General features: G+C 40.5%; 1 protein-coding gene and 1 pseudogene across 11 annotated transcripts in view; one reads left to right on the plus strand and one right to left on the minus strand.

Moving 5' to 3' along the window:
- PSD3 (pleckstrin and Sec7 domain containing 3) overlaps positions 1-26,140 on the minus strand; it is a 696,342-nt gene that overhangs the window by 9,513 nt on the left and 660,689 nt on the right. For all 11 annotated transcript variants that reach the window (XM_064272734.1, XM_064272735.1, XM_023551047.2 and 8 more), the window contains one exon: positions 18,367-18,510. In XM_064272734.1, coding sequence (XP_064128804.1) covers positions 18,367-18,510 — 144 coding nt within the window. The remainder of the gene's footprint in view (positions 1-18,366; positions 18,511-26,140) is intronic.
- On the plus strand, positions 16,134-17,494 carry LOC104846106 (protein-L-histidine N-pros-methyltransferase-like; annotated as a pseudogene).

Genomic DNA, 26,140 nt, shown 5'->3' on the forward strand with positions numbered 1-26,140 from the left:
AAAAGCCAATGTACTAAGGGTTGCAGATTAGAAATACAGAAAGATTGTAGGCCCTTGATGGTAACATTAAGCAGCCATTAACTACTCACTTCCAGTCTTAAGTGAGATAATGTTTATACTGTTTTCAACAGTCAAGTTTTTGTTATTTGTAGTCAAAATCTTTCTTAACTGATAAAATGATCAGCACCCAGCTTGATTAATCACAGTTGGGTTGAACATGCACCTCCTGTCTTAATTTTATTTAAAAAGGTACTTGATTAATCAGCTTTGGTATAATGTAGCTTTGCTAGGGTTCTCTCTCAATAGTCATCAAATTATTGATGGACATTACCCCACTATAAGCCACACTGTGGTCACATAATAAATACTAAGTCAATGGCTGTTTTATTATTTCCATTGGTAGTTTTATATCATTAGCTTAATCTCAGTGGGCACTGGAGACCGATTCTCTCAGTCCTTCCAGTTACATGATTTCCTTCCCCATATGCCTGTAACATGCAGGATCTTCTTTTCTAACAGTTAAACACAATGTTGAGTTTTATACCAGTTTCCACTTGCAGGCAATAACAGGTATTCTAGTATACAGGGAACAAAAATAAATAAATAAATAAATATATATATATTTTTTAAAACTAAAAGATAATTCTTAAATCTTGAAGAAGAAAATTTGACAATGAACACTTGGATCCTTGACTCTTCCCTTTCTCTAATATTCTATGTCCATTCTGTCAGCAACTCCTGTGCCTCTATTTTCAAAACATATTCAGAATCGGACCATTTCTCACCGCCTACACCACTTCCAGTCTGGACCAAGCAGCATCATCTTGTGCCTGGACTATTACAGTGGCCTCCTAACTGATCCCTCTGCTTCCCTCTTTGCCCCCCACTCAAACTCCACTCTCAAAACAGGGTGATCTGTTAAAACGAAGTCACAGCATGTCACCTCTGCTTAAAATGCTCCAATGGCTTCTCATCCTTAACAGTCTTTCTCAACCCTAAATCCTTAAAATGGCCCTACACAACCTGTGCTACCATCCCCCTCTCCTCACTTTTCTGGTCTAACCTTTTAAAGCCCTCCCCCCAGGTCACTGAACCATCAGCTCGGCTTCCTGGCTGTCCTTGGGCACTTAGGCACACTCTTCCCCTAGGGCCTTTGTGACTCACTGTTGCCTCTACCTGAAACACTGTTACCCCATAATCCACATGGCTTACTCCCTCCTCTCTTTAGGACTGTACTCTAATGTCACATTCTCACTGAGGACTTCCCTTCCCTTCCGTCTAAAATGGTAACCACCTCCATTCCCCCTTTACTGCTTTATTTTTCTCCTTAGCACATCTCACTGTCTAACAGGCTTATATTTTACTTTTTGAAAAGTCTTTTTTATGACCCCACGTCGCATACTAGAAGAAACTGCATGGTGGTGAGGACATTGTTCTTGTTCACTGATGTATTTCAAGGACCTAGAACAGCGCCTCACCCATAGCACAAACTGAACGCGTGTTGAATGTATGAATGAAAACAAAAAAGAAGTACAATTTCACATATCCAGTAGCAAAGTTACTCATATTTTGAATTCTCAGTATGGCAAATTCTAGTAAAATAAAAATATCATGGAGATAGCTGTGGACAGTAGATGCCTGATGAGTTCCCAACGACACACTTTAATGTCTGTCATTCCATCATTTTCATGTTTTTCCCATAAAATGACACTAAGGCCTGACCCTGTGTGGTTCACCGAGGCTCATGAGCTACCACTTAGCAAAGGCTGGTCCACATCGACTGATAGCAACTGTCCAGACTCTACGTAAGGCAAACCCTGCACAATCCACTTTGACGCAGGCTGCCTTGCTTAGGTCTGAGACTCTGCTTCTACAGAGGAAAAACATGCAGTTCATGCCATATTTTTGAGGTTCAAAACCAGAGACTTCTATTTCTGGGCATCTCTTATGTCTCAGTAAAGGAAGACCAGTTTTTATTACCCACTCCGAGCTTAAAAATAAAGTGAGACATTGGGGGACCACGACGTGTGGACTCTGGTGCCTCCTCATTTGAATAGTTAATAGGTCTCATTGTGACATGGGGCACTGCCTTCAAATTTATCTTCCAACAAAAAGAAAAAAAAAAACCATCCATTAAAAAGATAAGGACTTATTAAGTTTTATTTATATTTGGAATCTAGGGTTACCTAATCATTCTTACATTTAATTTAAACGAAATGTATGGGGACCACAACTACCCTTGGTTAAACACCAGACTTGAAGCTCCCTGGGTCAGAGAACATTAGCTTCATCAAAATTAACAAAGGAGGGAATCTGTTGGCACTAAACACATAAATAGTAACAATGATACTGAAAATTATTGGCAATAATTTTCAAAACCAGATGGTAAGAAGGGAGGAAGAAACAACAATGCAAGAGATATATTAATATAATTTCATGTCCCAAAGTAATTTCTATGCAAGAATAAACACAGTACTATAAAAAAGCACCTTAAAAATGAAATAGGATGTTAGAAAACGAGTTGGTGAAAAGCAGCGTGGCAATAAAAGAACAGTCTTGGGGTCAGGTCACCAGGTGTTGGCACTGCCACTAAATGCAGACTTAATCCATTCTCCCAAACCATTCCTCAGTCTCCATCTAGCCCTTTCAGATATGTGTCTTTTATTAAGAAAAGCAAAGAGAGTTTGAGCAAAAAGGTGTATCTCAGGGGCAGCTTTACTACTTTGGGTCATTTAATAAAAGGCACTATTTGGAATATAATTTTGTCTTAGTCTCTGCTGATTCATTCTTAGATCAGTTCTATATAATTCTAGAGCTGTATGCTCAGCTTCCTTCCTTAGGAACTCTCCACCACTGTGAACAGATTTCTAGGAGTGTAACTACATATCATGCCACTATCAGAAAAACAACTCAGAATGGGATTTTACCAAATCCAAGTTCAGTGGCTACTCTTTACAGACAATTATTTGAGTATTGTTTGCCTGGATTTTGTCCATTTAGCAAGCTGTCTGCCTTAATTGCCTTATGTCTCTTATTTTTATGAAGGCTTCTATGACCATCAAGAGCCAAAGACAGCTCAAATGCTTAACAGCTTCTCTTTCCACTAAAATAAAGTTTGTCCTTCAGTCTGTTAACCCCCTGCCTCATACTCTGCTATATTTATTAAGTTGGTTTTCAATTTCCTGTAGAAATACTTCTCAAATCTGTAGGAAAAATATCCCTTTTCACTAGGAGCAATACTACCGGGGATGAATGAAAAAATGCTATGTCTAAGGCCACGTAAGCTGCTGCTTGTGTTGAATGTGAACTGCCTGCTGAAAGAACCCCACTGATGACTGATACTCTTTGCAAAGAAGTTAAATCATATCCGCCTATACATTTACGTGCATCTGACTGAGCAGCTTCTTTCCTCCTGAGCCCTGCACACCATTTTTTATTTCACTTAATGGAATACTATCTCCTTTTCACCTCTGATACATGAGCACGATAGCAACAACCTGAATGAAAAGAAAACTGAGCTGGCAATTTACATTTACTACTCCATCTGCATTCAGACCTCACTCCACCAGCAATCAAACCTGAATATATTTCCCTCTGACATTTTGCTTTCTCAGGCAGGCAAGGTAAAAGGCCACCTTAAAATAAAATGAGAATGTCAATAATGTCATGGAGAGCAAAACACTTTTTGCTCCTAGGTATTTCCACTGGAAAACAAAGAAGCAGACCAAAACAACAATCCCCCGCCTCAGAAAAAAAAAACCAAACCAAACCAAACCAGCAGCTTTTGAAGTGACCGCTTATTTAAGTAAAGACCATGTTCATCTCCATTTTACATTCTACGGGATGATGCGGCGGAATTGACTGGGGAGCCCTTCTCTTTGACTGGATGGTTTACTGCTACTGCTAACTTAAGAAAGCAACTCTCCCCAAAACAGAACTTTCGATTAAGTTCTTATCTGGAAACTATGCTGGGACTTATATTTAAAAAAATTTTGAGGGGGAAGTTATTTTCCCTACACTACTTTTTTTACTCCCTTCTCCGGGTTCAGTACCCAGTAGTAACCCTCTGCCTCAATACAGCAAACACCACACATTTTCAGTTTGAATAGTTTGCATGCGTGGCTCCCTAGGAAAAATCTAAAAAAGTACAGATTCCTCTCTTTTGATTCTGTCTCTCTTTCTGCTCTATTGCTCTCTAAGTAAAACTTGTGACTTCGATTACAACAAAAATTTTTTAAAAAGTTTACTTTTATATAATAGCAGCAGAAGAGGTCAAAAGCTAGACGTTAATACAGACAAAACGGACTGGATGTGTAGAAAGTGTTTCTTCATTTGTCTCTGCCCTGGTGACCCTGCCTCCCACCTGGGGTGCTCCTATGGCATCCTGCCTTGGGCTCTTTGCAGACTGAGCCCCACTTCACAGGCCCTAAGAGCCCTCCCATGCAGGCCTGTCAGACAGGAACAGAGAGCTGATGGCCCTCAGTGGACCCTCCCCCACCTTACAGCCCTGCTACTGGTTGCCATGACTACAAGTAAGAAGCAGGCAAATCTCTGGGTGGTGCCTCCACCTGTGTGTAACACCATCCTCATCTCTGTGGACAAGAAGAATGAGACTTGGGTTGTTAACGTGAATATTCTGAAGCCTACTGAGAGCTAATTTTTAAAACACTGCTGTTTCTTGCATTCTTTACACTTTGTTTATTTCTCTGGCTCTCCAAACCCTTTCTATAAATCTTATGTATTAGTATCCAGCTTTTCACCTCTTTTAAAAAATTAAACTCAAAATTCTTAATGTAAAAATCCACAAAATTCATTTAGACAATATTAGCCATTTTGTTTTCTAGGCAGAACACCCAAGAAATGAATTGTCCACTTCCAACCCACAAACGGGGCAACCCTACACAACCTGTCATCTACAAGGCTCTGGTTCTGGGCTGCTGGTTATGCCTATTCCCAATGGCTCCACCAAGCTCAGCCTTGTCTGAGGATTTTGGCAATCGCTGAGTATATAATTAAATAAAAAAGAAAACCCACCCTGATTGGGTTAATAGGGGAAAAAAAAAAAACTGTCCTCTGAAACACAGGGATATGAAGTTAAACGTGTACTTACCCAAGGCAGGAAATATGAGCTACAGAAAAACATAAGAGGCCAAACTTGGCTCTTGTGGGATCAAGGTTTACCTCTCGTTAAATCTTTATGTAGCTGACATCCTCTGAAACAAAATTTAGCTTGCTATGACAACGTTTCTAATTAAACAGCTCATGGTCTTAATCTTTTGGTTTATATTTCAATTATGTTTCTGACTGTATTGGAATCACCTAAGATCATAAAAGGTATTTCTCAGAAGCTTGTTTCTGGAGTTCTTCACTACAGCTTGTCCTGTCACAGTTCCAAAAAGGTTAATGCCAGTCATAAAGGGATAGGGTCGGTTCTTGCTAGAAAATCTTTGAAACAGGATTTGAAGAAGCTTGGAAGGCTTTGCTTTAACTACATGACCTTCCCCACTGCTGTCCCATGACATTTCACCTCGAAGATTTATTTACTGCTTTGTGGCTTAAAGCTGTTTTGGACCTTCTGAATTCCTGGTGCAAATGTCCCTTTAAGTGGGAAGCACTAGACGGTACCATCGTACCAGCTCTGTGTCCAGTTTTGAGCCTCTCTTGGTAAAGAAGCTTCCAACCCATGGAGTCAGGAACACTGAACAACAAGACCTTAGCTAAATCCCTGGCTCGTTCTAGGTCTCAGGTTCCACAGGGGTCAGATGAGGGGGTGGGGATGCCTTCCAGCTTTAAACCTTCCAGCGTTTCTCTAAGTGAGAGCTACTCAGGAGTAAGATATTTCAAAGAGGGCACAATACTGATCCCTGGGAGGGAAATGTGAACCAGAATGTAGGGAAAAGGGCACTGAAAGGAAATGGGGACACCAGCCATAATGCATTTCACTTATTTCACAATTTTGACCAAGGCCAGGGAGGAAACGTACTCTGAGAGTATGCTCAGTATTCTTTAAAAGACTGGGAACCTAGTGTGAAAGAGCACTCTAAAACTGAGACGCAGGACATAACTAAAATGGCTGACACAGGCCTGAATTGGACTCCATTTTGTCCTTGGCCGCCTCTCTGCTTTTTGAGTATGTGACCCACAATAACACTCTTGACTAAGATAACTTGAGTTGGCCCACCCAGATTGTTGTAGGAACCAGCTCTGGAGTGCAGGAAACTGAGGCCAAGGTTGAGTACCCCAGCCAACAGAAACTCTTGGTAAATAAGTCTTACAGAGCATGCTGAATACTAACTAATCAAATGTACTCCTGTACTCATTCCCAACTTTGTATACAGAATTCTGCAAAACGTTTAGAAAGGGCCACGTAAACCAGAGAATGCCTCAGCCCGAGACCAGAAGAACTCGGTGGTGCCCGGCTACCACCGATGACTGCCCTGACAGGGAACACAACAGAGAATCCCTGATGGAGCAGGGACACCATTTCGAACTTTGATTTTAGTGCTTCCCAATTTGCAAATCTTTGTATTTGAATAAAACTGTTATTTTACAGAAACTCTGTTTTGATTTTAACACTAGCCTCAAGGAGAATACCACATCTGTGCTGTTGAAGGTTCCTAGGGAAAGTCTATGACGGGGTGAAGCCAATTTCTAGCCTTACAACGAATGCTGTACTAAGAGTTCTTAGAGTAAAACAACTCTTGGCTTGCTTATGTGTTTCTTTCTCTCTTTTTCCATAATATTTCTAGAAAAAAAAATTTTTTTGAAAATATCTTATATTTCTGTTACAATTCTGTTCAGTAATTTTGGACGAGATACACATAATTATAGAGAACCTCAATATCCTGCTGCCAAAAAAGAGTCTGCATCTCAGATCAAGTTCTTAAGCAAACAGATTTTTAAAACCCTCACATCAAAAGCATATAGATTGGTCTAGAAAATAATAGGAAGGAAGCTAATGTAGTAGACAAAGAAAGTACTCTAGGTAAAAACAAACAAAAAAACAAGAAATGCTCCTTCCATTTATTTGATTCCAGAGTTAGCCCAGGAAAGGATTCAGTCAGCTAACTTGCCGATGGTGGAGGGTTATTTACCAAAAAGTCTCAGGGAACAACGATGGGGGCAATTCAGTTTTTAAATTTTTTAAAAAATTTTTTGTGTTTTAAGTGAAAGTTTATAATTCAAGTCAGTCTCTCATACAAAACTTACAGATACCTTGCTATGTTAACCTTAGCTGCTCTCCCCAGTATGCTCTCCCCAGCCTATATTCCCCGTGTCCACTCAACTAGCTCCTATCCCCCTCTTCCTTCTCATCTTACCTCCAGACAGGAGTTTCCCACATAGTCTCATGTGTCTACTTGAGCCAAGAAGCTCACTCCTCACCAGTATCATTTTCTGTCTTATAGTCCAGTCCAATCCCTGTCTGAAGAGTTGGCTTCAGGAATGGTTCCAGTCTTGGGCTATCAGAGGGTCCTGGGGCCATGACCTCTGGGGTCCCTCCAGTCTCAGACCACTAAGTCTGGTCTTTTTATGAGAATTTGAGGTCTGCATCCCACTGTTTTCCTGCTCCATCAGGGATTCTCTGTTGTGTTCCCTGCCAGGGCAGTCATTGGTGGTAGCCAGGCACCACCAAGTTCTTCTGGTCTCAGACTGAGGCATTCTCTGGTTTACGTGGCCCTTTCTGCCTCTTGGGCTCATATTTACCCTGTGTCTTTGGTGTTCTTCAATTCACAGTTTTTTGATGAAAACTTTCTTCTTGAGGGAAACACATGTGGCTGGCTCCTAGCTCACAAGTTATTGATATTAAAAAACACACTATAGGACTCTAGTAGACACTACTCCAACTAGGTGGGCCTCTTCTTTATTGCTTCCCCACAGAGGTAATAATCAAAATATTAAACAAGTCATACACTATAGGCACAGATCAATCAGAATGAACACCATCTGTAAACCAGCAGAGTCCTATCATTGGACAACAGCTGCATCCATCTCTTGAAATACAAAACCTGTACCAAGCCCTCTTCTCAGGCCACTCAATCCTTGCCTGATTCTTAAGTAGATCGTATGGTCTATACCTGCACTGTCCAACATAGCAGCCACTAGCCACATGCAGCAATGGATCATGTGAAATGTGGCTGGTCTGAATCGAGATGTTCCATAAGTCTAAAATACACACCAGATTTGGAAGACTTAATCAACTTGGTGGCAATGGGTTTTAGTTTGGGGTTTAGTATGAAAAAAAGAACACATACTATCTTATTCATATATATATATTTTAATGTTATTGGTTACTTGTTTGAAATGATAGTATTTTGGATGTCTTGGGTTACATATAATAATATTTTTACAATTAATTTCACCTATTTCTCTTAAAATTTTAAATGTAGCTGATACAAAATTTAAATTACCTATGTGGCTCACATTGTCTTTCTACTGAACAGTGCTGATCTAAAAAAAAAAAAAAAAAATTTTTTTTTTTTTTGAGATCTCCAGAACAAAAATATTCTTGTTCTGTGTTTGACACCCTTCAGATCTTGGTAAAGATCTTGGTAGAAGTGAGTTATTCTAAAAAACTAATTGGTGTTAATGTGTCATTCTCCTCAAATATAGAGTTGGAAAGGGCTTTATAGGTTATTTCACCCAATTCCATTTCAACTTTAAAGCCAGGAAACTGAGGCCCAGAGAGAATAACTGTGTGTCACCAAGTAGTCTAAGACTAAAAAAGCCTCTTCGCTCACAGTACTTCTTATTTTACTATTTTGTCTCTCTGAGCCTATGTGCCATTTTTCTACAGATAATTCCTTAACCTAAAAGAAGGACCCTCACCAGGGCACGCATTTCAGGCATATGGTAATTAACTGATGAAGGAGGGCTTTAGGGATAGGAAGCCATTTCATGTCACATGATTGGGTGTCTATTCTGCCTCCTCAGGTATGGCCCTGCTTCTTTTTAATTATCATTTTAAAATGTGGTTCAAAGAATCCTGTTGTTAGGCTTTTCTTCCCTTCAAAAGCACATGCCATCATTCACAGACTAAAATTCAGAGCTTCTTAGCCCTCTTTCAACATGTAATACAAAATGCAATTCCAAATGATAATGGGAGAACTATGTGTCGCTATTATTAGCTGTACTTGAGTACCCAGACAACTGCTGATCTTGGGTCTTTATCTTTTGACTCGTAATTATGGCACTTAGCATCCTATTAAAAACAAACAACAAACTAACAAAAACCTCCAAAGTTTCCCCTAAGAATTCTATTAACCTGCAACATCTCAACTCCTCAGACCCAGACGTATAATCACCTTTGCGACATCTTCTGAAAGGACAGGGCGTTGGAGTCTAGGCTTGACTTGGTTACTAAAACATTCTTGCTACCACTCCTTTTTAAACAGGTTAATGGAATTTCTCCTTTGCTTTCACTAGAGGAAAAGGGAATCACTAGAGGAAAAGGGAAACATCTGCTATCATCATACTTTTATAATCAAGGCCACTTCTAACTTAATAGCTAAATAATTTTGCTTCAGAAGGTGGGTCTGCTTTGTGACAGCTGGCATTTTATTCACATATACCCCTATACTACTCCTGTAAGAGGAAAAAAATGCTCTGTGATATGGTCCCTACTGTGCAAATTAGTTTTTCTAGGTTGACAAAAGATGAGCAGCCTGAGGAAATAGGGCTAGGATCACAACCAAACAGAGAATTTGTTCAAAATGAAATATACCCACCCACTACCCAGCAACAACCTAACGATAAAACTGGAGTTTGAAACGGAACAATAGTTCAGCTTGGCTAGTAAGGAATGTCTGCCTTGAGCGCATGCTCCTTTAAGAACTACCTATGTGGGATCAAATTGGTAACAGCAACTCAAAAGATTAGATAGGAACCTTAGGGGGCAGTGAGCTTATGTTATTGTGGGAGGAACAACTCAGAAAAGGAGGGTGAGAATGGCTGCGCAACTGGAGACTGTAATCAATGTCACTAAATTATACACATAGAAACCATTGAACTGGGGTATGTTTTGTTGTGCATATTAACAACAACAACAGATCAAATAAAATTTAGGAGAAAAAAAGATAGAAGGAGTGCATTACATCATAATTTATCACAAAACAAATTGCATTTGAATAGCACCCTTCATTATTTCCCCAAATATAATCTTATTATGGATGGAGGTAAATCCTTAGCTACAGATGAGTACCTAAGGGACAAAAAAGGCATAAGCGACTTGTGCAAAGTCACAGTATGCTTGTAGTGAATAAGATCCCAGGTTGCCAGGGTGCTGGCCTGGGGTCTTTTCCAAGGGAGCCTGGGGCACACTAAGCCCTGAGCACAGTGATGGCTACAGTCCTGCCTGAAGCACTTGGCACTGGGGCTGAGCACACAAGCGGATTTAATTCAACATATTCCAAGGTAATGATATGTTTGCATTTAGTATTTTCTTCCTTCCAGGTTTCTTTACTGGTTCAAAGATAACGTAATGATTCCTACTTTATTATAAATGGAGCACATTGGAGTCAATTCTACCTGTAGTCACCATCCTTGGGAAACTTATCTTTGTGGCCATTTTTTCAGGAAACTGTGAACCTTCTGCATATGAAAAACAAAAAACAAAAAAACTGAGGATTTACAAATCAAAGTTTATATTATGCGTGCTTCTAGATATGAGCTGTGTGGGGTTTCCCTTTGACTCTGTATGGAACGTACTCTTATTCTCAAATTCAATTTCAAAAAGAATCATGCCATTTTATGTGCCACCAAAACTTGGAAATGTAGATAAAGATGCTTCGTGCGTCAAGAAAGTCCCAGATTTTTTAGATTTAAAATATTCTGTCCCAAGCAATATATGTGTATTGTTACAGTGGGTATTTGCCGTTTCTAAAATGTCATTTCCTAGCCATATGGTTGGGTAGGACAGTAAGCATACCCTATTCCAGATCATATTTTAGGAGTGGGCACTTGGCTTAAGTCAAGCCATTAAGTCAAGGGGACTTTATTCTTAGTCCTTGATTTGAGTCATCAGGCTGGTGGGCTTTTCTTTTATTTCTGCTGGGTTTCAACCTGGTAATACACGGACCTAAGAGTATCTGTCTTCAACCATGAAGAAAGAGTCAATTCCAAAGCCCTTGCTCAAAGATCTAATACCCAAAACATACACAACAGGCTAGTCTCCACATTAGGGATTGCGATCTCAAATGCCTTTAGGGGCCAAGCCAATAACACAAATGGGAAAAGCTACCAGATAGGATATAAGAAGGAATGGTAGGAAGAAGACTGCTGTCTTTTCTGAATGCATTCAAATTATAATGAAAACAAGAACAACACTACGCTGGCTAAAGAAAACATGTGGACTTCAGGTCTGCTGGCCACATGAAATTCAGAGCATTATAAGGCTGGCCACCAGTTTTCTACCTGTTCTACAATGAACCTCAGAAACCTCTATTAACCTGATCCTCAGTAATCCTTCAGTAAATCTTTCACAACTCTGTCATGATTTTAGTAGGTTTGGGCTTCTCCCTCTCCTTAACCCTTGGCTGTCGAGTCAATTTCGACTCATAGCGACCCTATAGGACAGAGTAGAACTGCTCCATATGGTTTCCAAGGAGCGCCTGGTGGATTCGAACTGCAGACCTTTTGGTTAGCAGCCGTAGCTCTTAACCACTATGCTACCAGGGTTTCCTCCCTCTCCTTAGTCAGGTCTAACTCATACTAGCAAACATTTAAAAGCTGCATGAAATACATCCTGTAGCAAAATGCATCTTCACTTTCTAACCACTATTGTTTTTAAAGCTGAAGAAGCATAAAGCCAAAGTTAGGGGGGCCAGCCATAGGGCTGTCAAGCGAGTATCTGTAATGGGGCTTTTTCTTAGAGGGCCCAGGTACCTGCACGTACCATGATTTAATGGGCCGTAGCCTTATTTCTACACAAACCTCCCTCTGTCCCAGAAAGTGATAAATTTCTGGATGTACCAGAAGCCTGGGGATCACATAGAACACTTTTAAGTAAAATGGGAACTGAATAAAGTAGAAACAAGTCAATTTGTAAGGAAGTGAGGCTCTTTCTAGTATTTCTTTTATGAAATAGAGAAATGATGGTGAGTCTCTGAATGTAATAGTCTTGTGATGTCTAACAACCCTTTCAGAAGATTAGATTCCGAGTGGAATCAATTTAAAAAATAATGGCCACAGCTTGGGAGTATTAAAAACGAAACAAACCACCTGGCATTATTAACAGTCAATGAAGACAGAGTCATTAGTTTAGACAATAACAGCCCATTAGGAGTAATGTTTGGGGCTTTAAATAAAAATGATTCTTTTCCTACAGACTAAGATGGAAGTTTCCTTGTTCTCTGTAGCTTTTTTTTTTTTTTGGTTTGTTTTTGCTTTTGCAACCCTGAATCTACTTATTTACCAGAATTTCTACTTCTTTTTTGTCAGTCAGGGTTTGGAGACTTTCTAAGGCAGAGAAAGAGCTGTGAATTTGGTTTTGTACTCAAAGTAGTTTGGGATATAAACAACTGAAATGTGTAATGTTAGGGACACCCCTGGGATTATTACTAAGAGCTTAATATTCTGCCAAATTAAAGCCTTTTTCCTTCCTTATCAAGACTTGAGAAAATGATAAGAACTGCTCTGAAACCACAGGGAAGCCCTCTTTTTGACAGCCAAATAGAGGAAGAGACAAGAGAGCTAATTCAGGCCTGTGATTCTTCCTTGATGACAAGAACACAGACAGGATTACAGCTCTCCTTCCTGCCACTGCCCATCAGAGGTCTCCCTCTGAACTCAGACACTGCTGTCAGCTCTCACTTGCCTATCAGATCTGTTTGCAAGGCAGTTGCTGGCTCTGTAAAAAGAATACAATTTAGCTTTCTGGAGAAGTACCTCCTCTGATGTTATCTTTTATATACAATAGTAAAATTTCATCTATTCATTCATTCAACAAATGATTTATCGAGTGAGCACTCAGTGAATAGAAGGGAGGAATAGAGCACTAAACAAAATATACTAAATGGTCAATAGCTTCTACTCAGAGAATTAAGTGGTTTGCTTAGGGAATGTTGCTTATAAAGCAAAGTAGTTAATTCTGTGCAAAGGATTCTACACACATACACAAGTTCTGGTGGATGAAATAATAGCAAAGTAAACTCTCGAAGATACGCTACTTCAAATTTAAGAGAGTGAATAACAGTGATTCACTTTTCAAAAACACTGTTGTTCGGTGCCATCGAGTCAGTTCTGATTCTTATATACCTACATACAACAGAACAAAACACTGCCTGGTCCTGCGTCATCCTCAGAGTCATTGCTATGCTTCAGCCCATTATTGCTGCCATTGTGTCAAACCATCTCGTTGAGGGTCTTCCTCTTTTTTGCTCACCCTCCACTTTACCAAGCATGATGTCCTTCTCCACGGACTGGTCCCTCCTCATAACATGTCCAAAGTGCATGAGATGAAGTCTCACCACCCTCGCTTCCAAGGAGTGTTCTGGCTGTTCTTCCAGCACAGATTTGTTCGTTCTTCTGATAGTCCGCGGTATATTCAATATTTTTCACCAACACCGTAATTCAAAGGTGTCAATTCTTCTTTGGTCTTCCTTATTCATTGTCCAGCTTTCACATGCATAGAAGGCGATTGAAAATACCATGGCTTGGGTCAGGTGCACCTTAGGTCTCAAAGTGACATCTTTGCTTTTTTACACTTTAAAGAGGTCTTTTGCAACAGATTTGCCTAATGTAATATGTCATTTGACTTCCTGACTGCTGCTCCCATGGGTGTTGATTGTGGATCCAAGTAAAATGAAATCCTTGACAACTTCAATATTTTCTGTCTACCATGATGTTGCTTATTAGTCCAGTTGTGAAGATTTTTGTTTTCTTCATGTTGAAGTGCAATCCGTACTGAAGGCTGTAGTCTCTGATCTTTATCAATAAGTGCTTCAAGTCCTCTTCACTTTCAGCAAACAAGGTGGTGTCATTTGCATATCATGGGTTGTTCACGAGTCTTCCTCCCATCCTGATGCCTCATTCTTCTTTATATAGTCTAGCTCCTTGGATTATTTGCTCAGCATACAGATACCAACAACAACAAAAAAACCTTTTTAGATGACATCTACACAAAGTAAGGTACCTTTCTACTTTACTGGCAGACACAGGTTAATGCAGTGTGACAGCTAATTCACCATGCTTGACATATTAGCATATGAGGCTGATTTTAATGAGTCCAGGGTCCTGGAATGCAATCTTCATGTTCCTTGAGGTGAAAATTTGATGAAAGCAAGGTGTAATGCCAACAATTTGGTCTAAGTTCATGTCAGGAAATGAAAATGCTGGCACTTGCTGGGTTACATTTCAGAGAAGGAGCACCAGAATAGACTCAAAAGCAGGGAACACTTCTGGCAGTGGCAACCCTTCTGTGGTCTTGTAGCCACCCCCGGGGGACAGGCTCTTAGCCTTCAGAGTCAATGGCTCAATACAAGGTGCTGAGTACTGAAAGCAGGGGACTGAGGTGTTGGGAAATTTAATTAGCATGTGTGAAACCAAATGGGTCTATGGCTGAAAGCCACTCCAAAAGTGTGAAGAATTCTGATTGCTTTTTGAGAACTCCCATATGCCCAAATGAACAAGCCTGGGGAAGGATGAACTACTTTATACGCATACACACACAAAGGCACACACACTTTTTTTTTTTTTTTTCCCAAGTCTTTTGCTGGTCAGGCAGAGTTTTCTCTAACAAACTTTTACCTTTCCCAAAAGTAAGATTTCTCTTGGTACAGTCATCAGCCCATCTACCACGGATCTAGCTGACCATGAAGAAAGCCAGTATATGGATCTGCAATGGAAGCATCATCTTTTTGACCAAATGCCACATTTTATAACAGAAAGACACTTTCTGAAGCTTCCAAAAAAATCTTGCATACTTCAACAGGCATGTGTAGAGCAAAGGTTAGAACTGAGCTCAACGAAGAGCCTGCCCTCCGAGGGCTCACAATCTTGTTTGGGGAGGGATGCTATAGAATCTACTAAAGGTTCAAAGACATATTGAAATAATTTTAACCTAAAGCACATTGTGGCAAGTACTGTAACAGGGTAATCCCAGCCAACAGGTTTACAGCAGCTTTCATGGCTGCACCTTGAAATATGAATAGGATTTTCAGAAATGAAGATGAGGGGAAAAGCATTTGAAGCAGAACAATGAAGATGGGCAAAGGTGTAAAAGTGTGCTTGGGAAGAGTGAGCAGAAACGTGACTGAAGTACATGGAGATTGGCTAGAAAGACAGATGAAAGCCAGGTGCTCTTAGATTAAGGACTGGGACTTTATTCTGAAGGTAGACGGAGGGGCTCGGGGGCGGGAGGCAGAAGAAAACCAAGGATAGCTCTTGAACAGAGAAATGCCACAATCTGGGTTGAGCTTTAGAAAAATAATAGGCAGAATTCTGTAGGGTGGTTTGAAGAAAGGAGGGACAGTTAGGAGCCAACTGCCAGGTTCAGGTGAGAGGTGAGATCAGGACTCAGCAGAGAAGTGGCAAAAGGAATGCCCGCGGTAAGGAAGGGACAGGCCTGAGACACACTGCAGAGGCCCATGGCTGGGATTTGGCCTGCAATTAGATCTTGGGGAACAAGTATCTCAGATGATTCTCAGTTGCGAAGCCTGAGGAAGAAACAGGATGGTAAGATGGGAATAAAGGAGAAGAATAACGGGAAGTAAAAAGGACTAGAGCTACGATGAGAAAGAACAGCAAAGAATGGATTCCACATGCCCATCAGAAAGAGAAATTATGTGAAAAATTAACAAATAATTCCTTCAGCTTTGGGCTACATGCTGCCTATTTAAAAAAAAAAGAAAGACTTTGAATGCTTGAAAGGGGGAAGAATCAGCGGATCCTGCACCACGCTGATGGCGTCTATTTGGGAGAAAACATAGCCCGAAGTAACGTTTGTTTTTATTAGTTGCCATCAGGTTGGTTCCCACTCATGGGGACCCTACGTGTACAGAGTTGAACTCCTCCACAGGGTTTTCAAGTCTATGACCTTTGGGAAGCAGGTCGCCAGGCCTGTCTCCCGAAGCACCTCTGGGTGAGTTCGAACCACCACCTCTCAGGTAGTAGTAGAGCGTTTAACTGCCGGCATCATGAAGGGACTCTTACTAGATATATAATTTTCAACTTGCTTTTAAATTCTCTACCTTTCTGTGCCAGAACTATAGATCCTCCTCAGTATTTTAAGCAGCCCCACTTTCTGTAGTATCTGGACGTGGCACAATTTTTCAATCCCCTTCCGATGGGCACCGGCGGTCGAGAATGCATCACTGTCACCTAACAGCAAGAATGCTCAGAACAAAGCTGATGCTTGGGGGCTGGATGGCAAGTTGGGCACGATGGCTCAAGCCCCGGTGACACCTCCTTCTAGACCCACTGGTGATCAGAGCCAGTGGCCACGGCCCCCGTTGAGACGCTTCGCGTGCTGGCTGTGCCTGAGTCTGGCATCTGTGTGGCTGGCGCGGAGAGTGTGGATGCTGTTCGCCCGTTTCCTGTACATGAACACGGTGAGCAGCCCAGGTGGCCTGCGATGGCTGTGGGTGGCAGGAAGGAGAACCACCAGTGGTACGTGTGCAACAGGGAGAAGTGATGTGAATCGCTCCAGGCTGTCACGGAACACAGATCTTAAACAACAACACTGAGAAGCTGGGCCGGGTATTTATTCATGTATACCATCCTTTCGTCTCATCCGTTTTTAGCGTGTTTATGTCTAGAACATCTATCAATGGGTTGCTAGGAAGTGGATCAATGTCTCTGTTTTCACCAGATCAATTTCAGAGACTGCTTAAAATTAATCCATAGACTTCTTGATTTAGGCGCTGGAGATGTCTCATTTTGAAGAATTTATGCCACTGAGCTATACAGAACTATGATGTGGCAGCTTCAGAAAAAGCAACGCAGAGTTCTTGGTAAAAACGAATGGCAGGATACAGGGTATCAGTATGATGTCATCAAAACCTTTTGCCATCAAGTTGATTCCTACTCATAGCAACCCTATAGGACAGAGGAGAACTGCCCCATAGGGTTTCCAAGAAGCAGCTGATGGATTTGAACTGCCAGTCTTTAGGTTAGCAGCCATAGCTCTTAACCACTGTGCCACCAGGGCTCCATGATGTCATCAGCTGCCTGAATTTGCTGGACTGCTGTGATCAGCCCCTGACTTTGTTAAAAGACACAGACGCATCTTGGCGCCAACTACAGGCAGAGTCATCCTTGCCCTGGTCCTGCCTTTTCCTCCCTAGGTAGAAAACATAGGTGGCAAGTGGAAGAAACCATCAGAAATTTTGGAAACCAAGAGACAGAACTGGGAAAAACAAGTGAATAATCTGTCGAAAGTTTTCAGAAAAGCTGGCTTTGTTACAAAGCTTTCACTAGACTGCTGCACCTGTGTGAAGGTGACGTGTATGACGACTACTATGTTCTGGATGGTGCTGTCTTTGTTCTCAAACAAGTATAAACATATGGAATTTAAGGTCTTCAGAATCCACCCCAAGAATGCACCCTCCAGAAGGTGGTCTGTGTTCACAATTATGTGAAGGGAGGGCCTCTGGGGACTGCCATTCTAAGTTATCACGTAGGACTTTAAAAATCTAGAATATTAACTATTTCTTTGCAGTGTGTAAAAGGAATGTTTTTTTAAAAAAAACAAAAATCCAGGTCTTTGAGGTTCCACTCCAAATTATGATGGAAGATATTTTTTATTGTTAATTGCAGTACAGGGACTCATTCCCAGACAAAGCAATAGTCATGACTTCACATGGAACCAATACGTGAACTGTTTTCAATAAAACGAAGACTGGCAATAAAGCTGTCCATTCAGTTCCAAACGCTGGTGATGAGGTATTACCACTGATAGTCTTCCATGTTTGGAAATTCTTTCTCTCTGTTATTATTCAAGAAAATGTTTTTAATCATGCTAATAAACTTTTTTTTGAGATTAAAAAAAAAAGTCGATGCTTCACAATCACCTTACAGCTAATTTCTTCCTGGAAAGGGGACACAAGGACATAGAAAGTAGTTGCCCAATCTCATATGTCCCTCTAGCCCCACCAAGCCCCAGCAAACATATACTCTTCCTACCAGGCAAAGTATGTGCTACTAAGTCCATAAAGTGACAGGTACTTTTTGATGCTTGTTTGGCACTTCAGTAGAAGTATGAACATGATGGGCCACCATGGTCTAGACATGCTAGGAGTTCCCAAGTTACAGCCGGGGCCAAGACCTGCTTTCCAGTTACCGTAACCACAGTAAATAAATAAAAATAAAGACTGCCTCATGGGCAAAGCATAATTCAGTTCTAGGCATTTATCACTATTCGGCTCAACATACCTCGAACTCCAGATAGTGGTCTTTCAGTTTGTATTCATCGATCTCCTTGGCTTTAACTTTCTTGTCAGGGGGATATGAGCGATGCTCAGCCAGCTCGGTGGTGATCTGCTTCAGCTTGCTTTCATGGGATTTCAGCTGTTCCTCCTACAAGAAATTGTTAAGCCATTTAATGTCTGGGAAATAAATCAATAAAAAAATGTAGAGTACTTAAAAAAAATCCCTTATGATGAATGACTTTAATTCATCCAAATAGCCCACTGTGCTTATGGTGCCACATCTTATCAACTTTCTCATTCCAGCATTCACAAATTTCTTCCCAGGATAGCAATCAAGGTCAGCCTCCCTACCGGACCCCTTTTCATAATACCAAATGCCTTCAGAGTCTTTTTTCAGGTGGAACTGTCACCAAGCTTGGGACCGACCTCCTAAGAGGTACCCTAACAGGGAAGGCACCAGATGAATAGTTAAGCTCCTCGCTTAAGAACCTGGGTTCTCCATTTCATGTCCACCCAGAAATGCTAGCGCTTTCCCCCGTTCCATCACAACAAACGCAGAATCTATTTGTCTATTTGTTCTTTTTGAGACAAGCAATGCTACTAAGAAATAATTCTTCTCTGAAACCCATCAGATAATACTCTTAAAAAATGAGTGTATCCTTGCTTTCCCCCTCCAAAGTAGCAGAGGTTCTTACTTCCTTCAGCTTTATTGACCCAAAGCAGTTATTCAGTTAAAATATACCGCAAAATCCAAAACCAAACCCATTGCTGTCGAGTTGATTCCAACTCATAGCAACCCCATAGAACAAGGCAGAAGCCCTCCCCCAGAGGGTTTTGAAGGCTGTAATCTTTACGGAAGCAAGCTGCCATATCTTTCTCCCACAGAATGACTGGTGGTTCCAACCATCGACTTTTCAATTAGCAATCAAGTGTTTTAACCACTGTGCCACCAGAGCTCCTCCAGTTAAAATATACCGAGTGACTGTTGCCTGAGCAGAGTTATCAGCCATGGTGCACCAATGGAACGTGGTTGATTCTATGTCAAAGGGTTACCATTATGGTGGTACCATAGTAATCAGTTACCTAAACAGATACATAATCAAACCTCCTGGCAGCTTTCTTAAAACTTTCTTGAAACAAAGAAATTAGAATTCTCTTGCATTCCTATAATTATATGACTGCTTACTATTCTGCTTTCACATGCAAATTATCCCCATTTTAACTGACCATGGATTTTATACATACAATAAGAAATAAATGGAGGGAAGGCAAATGAAGATGAATTTATTAAACCAGGTGAGCTACACGTTTTGTATAACACCAATGTAATTTCAGAATACAAAAATTATACTGTAGAGTGAGAGGAAGAGTTAAAAAGACAACCAGAAAATGAATAATTATGGACACTAAGTTAAGATTATATAACGTCAGCCCCAGTGGTTCAGTAGTTCAGTGGTTAAGAGCTCTGCTGCTAACCAAAAGGTCAGCAGTTCGAATCCACCCAGTGTTCCCTGGAAACCTTATGGGGCAGTTCTACTCTGTCCTATGGGGTTGTTGTGAGTTCAAACTGACTCGACGGTAATGAGTTTGGTTTGGTTTGATTTTTAACATCAGCTTAATCAAAAACAAGATACCCAGAAATCATGAGTAACATAAGCTATCTTAGGGACTTCTGCTATAACTCACACATCTTAAAAGTTAAACAAGGAAAAAGAAACTCTAAGTTTAAAGCCATCAAAATAGAAGAGAACAATGAACAGTACAAAGCATAGTATAAAAAAAAAATATATGAGTCGAAAAATGAACAAGAGGTAGAAGGAACATCTGGAATGAATGAATGATAGGATTTTTTAAAAAATATCAACTAACTAAAGCAAAACAAAACAAAAACCCAAAGAACTCCCAGAAAAAGTATGGAAAAAAAATGAAAATTATTTTGAGATTTTAGAAAGGGGTCTACATCTCTAAGCATCTTCGTACACTAATAATCTGAAACTCAATGAAAAATGCTTCCTGTAGCTTTTATTTACAACTTCTTATTCATATTTCTGTTCCCTTCCCCCCTGACAAGGAGCCTATAGATTATCCCAGTAGTTTTTATGCCTTTCAAAGTAATTTTCCTTTGTGTTTTTACTGGAACTTTAGGCATGTTGGGGTATTTTTGGGAGAAGATGTATGGTGAGTAGACCATTTGGAAAAACATAAACATGGGTAATTTTTTTTTTAAATAAAACGTTTCAGGTATCAAAAATAAGTTACACTGAATGACGTATAAAACACTCATACACCAAAGTGTTTAAGAAATGTCATAAATAACCACGCGTACACACTAAATCTCATTCCTTTTCTGTTATCCCCATACAAATATATGTGTCCATAAAACTATAGAGCATGTTCTGTAGGTTTTTATATCTTATATTAAAACTGTACAACTATAGGTTTTCTATTGTAACTTGTTTTTCCACTCAACATGTTTGTAAGATTTATCCACAAATATCCTCTAGTTCCTTCCTTTTAACCATATGATAGCATCCCATTATTGGACACGCTACAATTCTAGTGAAGAATATTTAGGTCATTTCCAGGTTTTTTTGGCTGTTAAAAATGATGCTGCAAAGAACATTCCTATTCAGGTCTCTTAGTGAATATGCACAAACATTTTTCTACAGTACCTTATCTAGAAGTGGAATTTCTGGGTTTAAGAATATGCACATTTTTTAAAAACGATACTAAATTCTTTTCCAAAGTGGTTGTAAACCCAGTGCTTTCGAGTCGATTCCGACTCATAGCGACCCTATAGGACAGACTAGAACTGCCCCATAGAGTTTCCAAGGAGCGCCTGGCGGATTCAAACGGCTGACCCTTTGGTTAGCAGCCGTAGCACTTAACCACTACGCCACCAGGGTTTCCAAAGTGGTTGTACCAGTTAACAATTCCATAGGAGGTTTGAAAGTTCTCCTTGTTCTACACCCTTGCTGAAATTTAGTATTATCACACCTGTATATTTTTGCTAATTTCATGAGTATGAATTGATATACCACAGTGATTTCAATTTGGATTTCCACAATTATGAGTGAGGATGAGTGCATTATTTTCACATTTACTGAGCTTCCTCATCTGTGAACTGGGTGTTGAAAATACTGGACCCATATTTCTCTTGGGTTGTTTGTCTTTTTAAAATAGATTTGTAGCAGTTACCCATGTGCATTTTAAGGAACTGAATTTTCTTTTGTAGTTAATAAAATGATTATAATAGAAATGTGACCTTTTTTCTAATATGATTTTAGATAATTTGGTTACAGAAATTACGAGTGTCTCTGAGGTCTTGACTTTGGCTTTGTGTAAATCTTCTTTTAGGCTTTTGCTTATTTCAAAAGCTTTAGATTTAGGCTTTCCAAACTTGAATATTTAAATGTCATTTTATTTTTTAAACAAATTCCAACTTCTATTTATTTTAATGAGAAAAACAGACCAGAACAACAATATAAACAGCATATTGTATTTGTGGCTTTCCTCCCAATATAGAAATGTATATTATTATGTTATACACTCTACCAGCATTTACTCGGTATTATTAGACTATGTTTTATAAGCCTATTTCTATAGTAGCATTGAGGGTTAGTCATTTAGGTTATATTTTTATGAAGAAACCAGTCAAAGAAGTGCTGTGGCTCAATGTGCGAGGCTTCATTTCTATTCCACTGCCTTCATGAAGCAAGGATTAAGGAAGTAAACTCAAAGTAAAAGCATTTTTACATCACATCTTCTAAAATCTGTCCATTTTAGCTAGCAAAATAAAAATGACACCAGGTGGCTCTTATGGGCACAGATAAGGAGAGCACAAATTATTACAATTCAAGAATCCCAGGGTAAAGGAAATACACAGACTTTCCTGGCACAAACTGATGGCAAAAATGGAGCCAGAGAGGCAGCTGCCATGGAGACATGTGGCATTCTCAAATCAGGACAATTAAATTTGTGGTAGGCATAATAAAGAACGTCGAAGTAGGAATCCTGCTGTTTTTCTCCTTTTTATCTTTGCTCTGACAACTCTTTAGAGGAAGCATACATACTGCTCTCACGAGACAATAGTAACATAAGGGATTCAGAGAAGGCAGAGAAATACATCTGACAATGTTTACAGAAAGAAAGGAAACAAAGGTAGGGAGTGGTATAAATTCATTAAAGCTGTTATAAGTTAGGAAGTGACAATTTAAAAAGAGGCATTAAAATATGAGGTGCAAGAAAAATTGTGGTCGTATGTCAACAGATGTACGTTGGTAAAACCTTTGATAATGTGTACAATGAAATTTAATTTTAAAAGCAAGCTGCGGATGCCACTGAAGATTTAAGCTGCTAATCATAAGGTCTACAGTTCAAATCCACCAGCCATTCCTTAGAAACCCTATGGGGTAGAGTTCTATGCTGTCCTACAGAGTTGCTGTGAGTTGGAATCAACTCAACAACAGATTTGGTTTGGTTTGTACTATACTTCAACTTGGAGGAAAATTTCATATTTTCCTTTAAAATACCAAATCCTAACGTCCTAAGAAGAAAGTTTACCTAACTGATGAGGCAATGAGAACAGGCAACTTGGTTGACCAAGATCTTGCAGTGCACCAAGAGTGAGCTAGAATTCAAGCTTCCCACCCTGGCGCAGAGTCCACTGCCTCAGCCACTGCCAGTGTCCAGAAATCAGCTCTTTAGCCTTTTATATCAAGCATAAAAGTTAGTTATTACTTAAAGGGAGAGAAGGATGAAAGAAAAACTTTTGGAAATAAATGAGGATGAACACACAGAAAAGCAGAAATTTGAGAGAGGGAAAGGAGGAAAAGCAAAGCCTAGAGAAAGATGGCAGAAAACCAGGGGGAGGGCATATCCTTCCATCCACAGACCCTCATTGAGCACCTACTTTGCATCAGGCACTCTGTTGGGTGCTGGGAACACAGACATGGAAAGCCCTGGTTCCTGCCAAATATCTCTCCTTTTTAACTTTGGAACATAGAATCCTAGGAATTCTAAGGTGAAAGAGAATCTAAATCACTCCTAGCCTCTTCATTTAAAGGGAATGAAGATGCAGAAAGTTCAAGTGACTTGCTCTAAGCCACAGAGATAAAGATGGAGTGGGGCAAAATAATAAACGTTGGAGAGGTTGTGGAGAGACTGGAACACTTATGCACTGCTGGTGGGAACATAAAACGGTACAACCACTTTGGAAAACGATTTGGCGCTTCCTTAAAATGCTAGAAATAGAGGTACCATAATGATCCACCAATCCCACTCCTTGGAATATATCCTAGAGAAATAACAGCTGTCACACAAATAGATACATGCACAGCCATGTTCACTGCAGCACTGTTCAGAAGAGCAAAAAGATGGAAACAACCTAGGAGCCCATCAACAGATGAATGAATAAACATATATTATGTACGTACACAATGGAATACTACACAACGATAAAGAACAGTGATGAATCCAAGAAACATCTCACAACATGGATGAATCTGGAAGGCATTATGCTGAGTGAAACTAGTCAGTCTCAAAGCGACAAATATTGTATGAGGCCGCTACTATAAGAACTCCAGAAAAGGTTTAAGCACAGAAGAAAAGATTCTTTGATGGTTACAAAGGTGGGGAGGGAGGGACAGGGGAATTCACTAACTAGATAGTAGACAAGAAACATCTTAGGTGAAGGGAAGGACAACACACAATATAGACAGAGTCAGCACAACTGGACCAAAGCAAAAGCTAAGAAGTTTCCTGAACACAACCAAACACTTCGAGGAACAGAATAGCTGGGGCTGGGGCCTGGGGACCATGGTTTCCGGGCACATCTAGGTCAACTGGCATAACAAAGTTTATTAAGAAAATGTTCTGCATCCCACTTTGGTGAGTGGCGTCTGGGGTCTTAAAAGCTGGCGAGTGGCCATCTAAGATGCATCAATTGGTCCCAACCCACTTGGAGCAAAGGAGAATGAAGAACACAAAAGACACAGGAAAATATTAGCCCAAGAGACAAAAGGGCCAAATAAACCAGAGACTCCATCAGCCTGAGACCAGAAGAACTAGGTGGTGCCCAGCTACCACCAATGACTGCCCTGACAGGGAATGCAACAGAGAGTTCTGGACAGAGAGGGAGAAAAGCATGGAGCAGAACTTAAATTCACGTAAAAAGACCAGACTTAATGGTCTGACTGACATTGTAGGAACTCCTGAAGCCATGGCCCCCGGACACTCTGTTAACCCAGAACTAAAACCATTCCCAAAGCCCACTCTTCAGACAAAGATTGGACTGGACTATAAAATGTAAAGTGGTGCTCATGAAGAGTGTGCTTCAATCAGATACATGAGACCAGGTGGGCGGCTCCTGTCAGGAGGCAGGATGAGAAGACAGGAAGGGACAGGAATTGGCTGACAGCTGGGGTGGAAGTGGGGAGTGTGCTGTCACATTGTAGGGATTGCAACTAATGTCACATAACAAGGTGTGTATAAATTTTTGTATGAGAAATTAACTTGAGCTGTAAACTTCCACCTAAAGCACAATTTAAAAAAAAAAAAAAAGACGAAGTGGGGCAACAACCTTATACTCCCAACTCCTAGTCATAAACTCAAGGACAACCTTCTCAAGACCAAGGGATCACTGAAAAAATAAGCTTGAAAACATTCTATTTATTAATGTATAAGTGCTGAAGTCAGCTTTCAAAGCTCTTCCTAAACTGGGTATATCCATCCTAACATACCTTAGCTCCCATAGCTCTCAAACATGCAGGCTTACTCCAAATCCCATTTACATCCAACGTTACTCCAAGTCTCACAATCTCGTTCTCTTCTGCAACACTGCAGCAACTACGTGTCTACGCAACACAATTACTACAAAGTACATTGTCTTGTGTGGGAATTTTACTTTTTTCACTAGATTATAAGCTTTTTGAAGGCAAAAATGTCTCATCTCTACCCCCCAAATGATTCAGTGTCTGGTACAGTGCTGAGGAGAGAGGACAGCATGAGGCATGGTAGTTCATGGTTTGTAGACATGACCTACTGATAAGGTGAGCGATCATGAAAGTTAGGAGACCAGTCATCTAGGTAAAACCCAAAAAAGATAGTAAAAACCTGAATCAAGAAGTGTGTGTAGAATATAAAGGATATTCAGGAGGTAAAAATGACAAGATTTTGTGACTGCAAGTGTGCGATCGGTGGGTTGAGAAGGTGTGGTTCTGGCTAGTGAGGGAGGCAACTACAAGAATGACTTCCTCCTCTGGAACCCCACGGCTCCAAATGTCTGACCCCCATCTGGCCCTTAGCAGTACTGCTTTTTGGTCACATCTCAGGATCAAGTGTGAAGAAGGGGTTACTTCTATGTGAGAAGCAGGCACAGGACTTTCCTTTGTTTCAGATCAGTGTCTATCACAAGGCCTGGCCCTTAATACTTAGCATTTAGTGCTTACCCATTGAGTGAAACTTTTACAAGAGAATGGCTGGGATCAAAGAAGGGGGCAGGACTAGATATTAGGAAATGGTGACATCCCTCAGGTGCAGGTCTTCAGAGAGGTGGTGAAATACCTAAGGGAGGTTGCTGTTGTCAGCTGCTGTTGAGTCAGTTCTGACTCACGGTGACCTTGTGTGTGAAGAGTAGAACTGTGCTCCACGGGGATTTCAAGGCTGTGGCCTTGGAGGAGCAGATCACCAAGCCTTTCCTCTGAGGCACCTGTGACTGGGTTTGAACTCCCAATCTTTTGGCTAGCAGTTGAGTGCTTAACTGTTTGCACCACCCAGGG

The sequence above is a fragment of the Loxodonta africana genome, chromosome 19 (assembly GCF_030014295.1).
Source record: "Loxodonta africana isolate mLoxAfr1 chromosome 19, mLoxAfr1.hap2, whole genome shotgun sequence".
NCBI classification, from domain to species: Eukaryota; Metazoa; Chordata; class Mammalia; order Proboscidea; family Elephantidae; genus Loxodonta; species Loxodonta africana.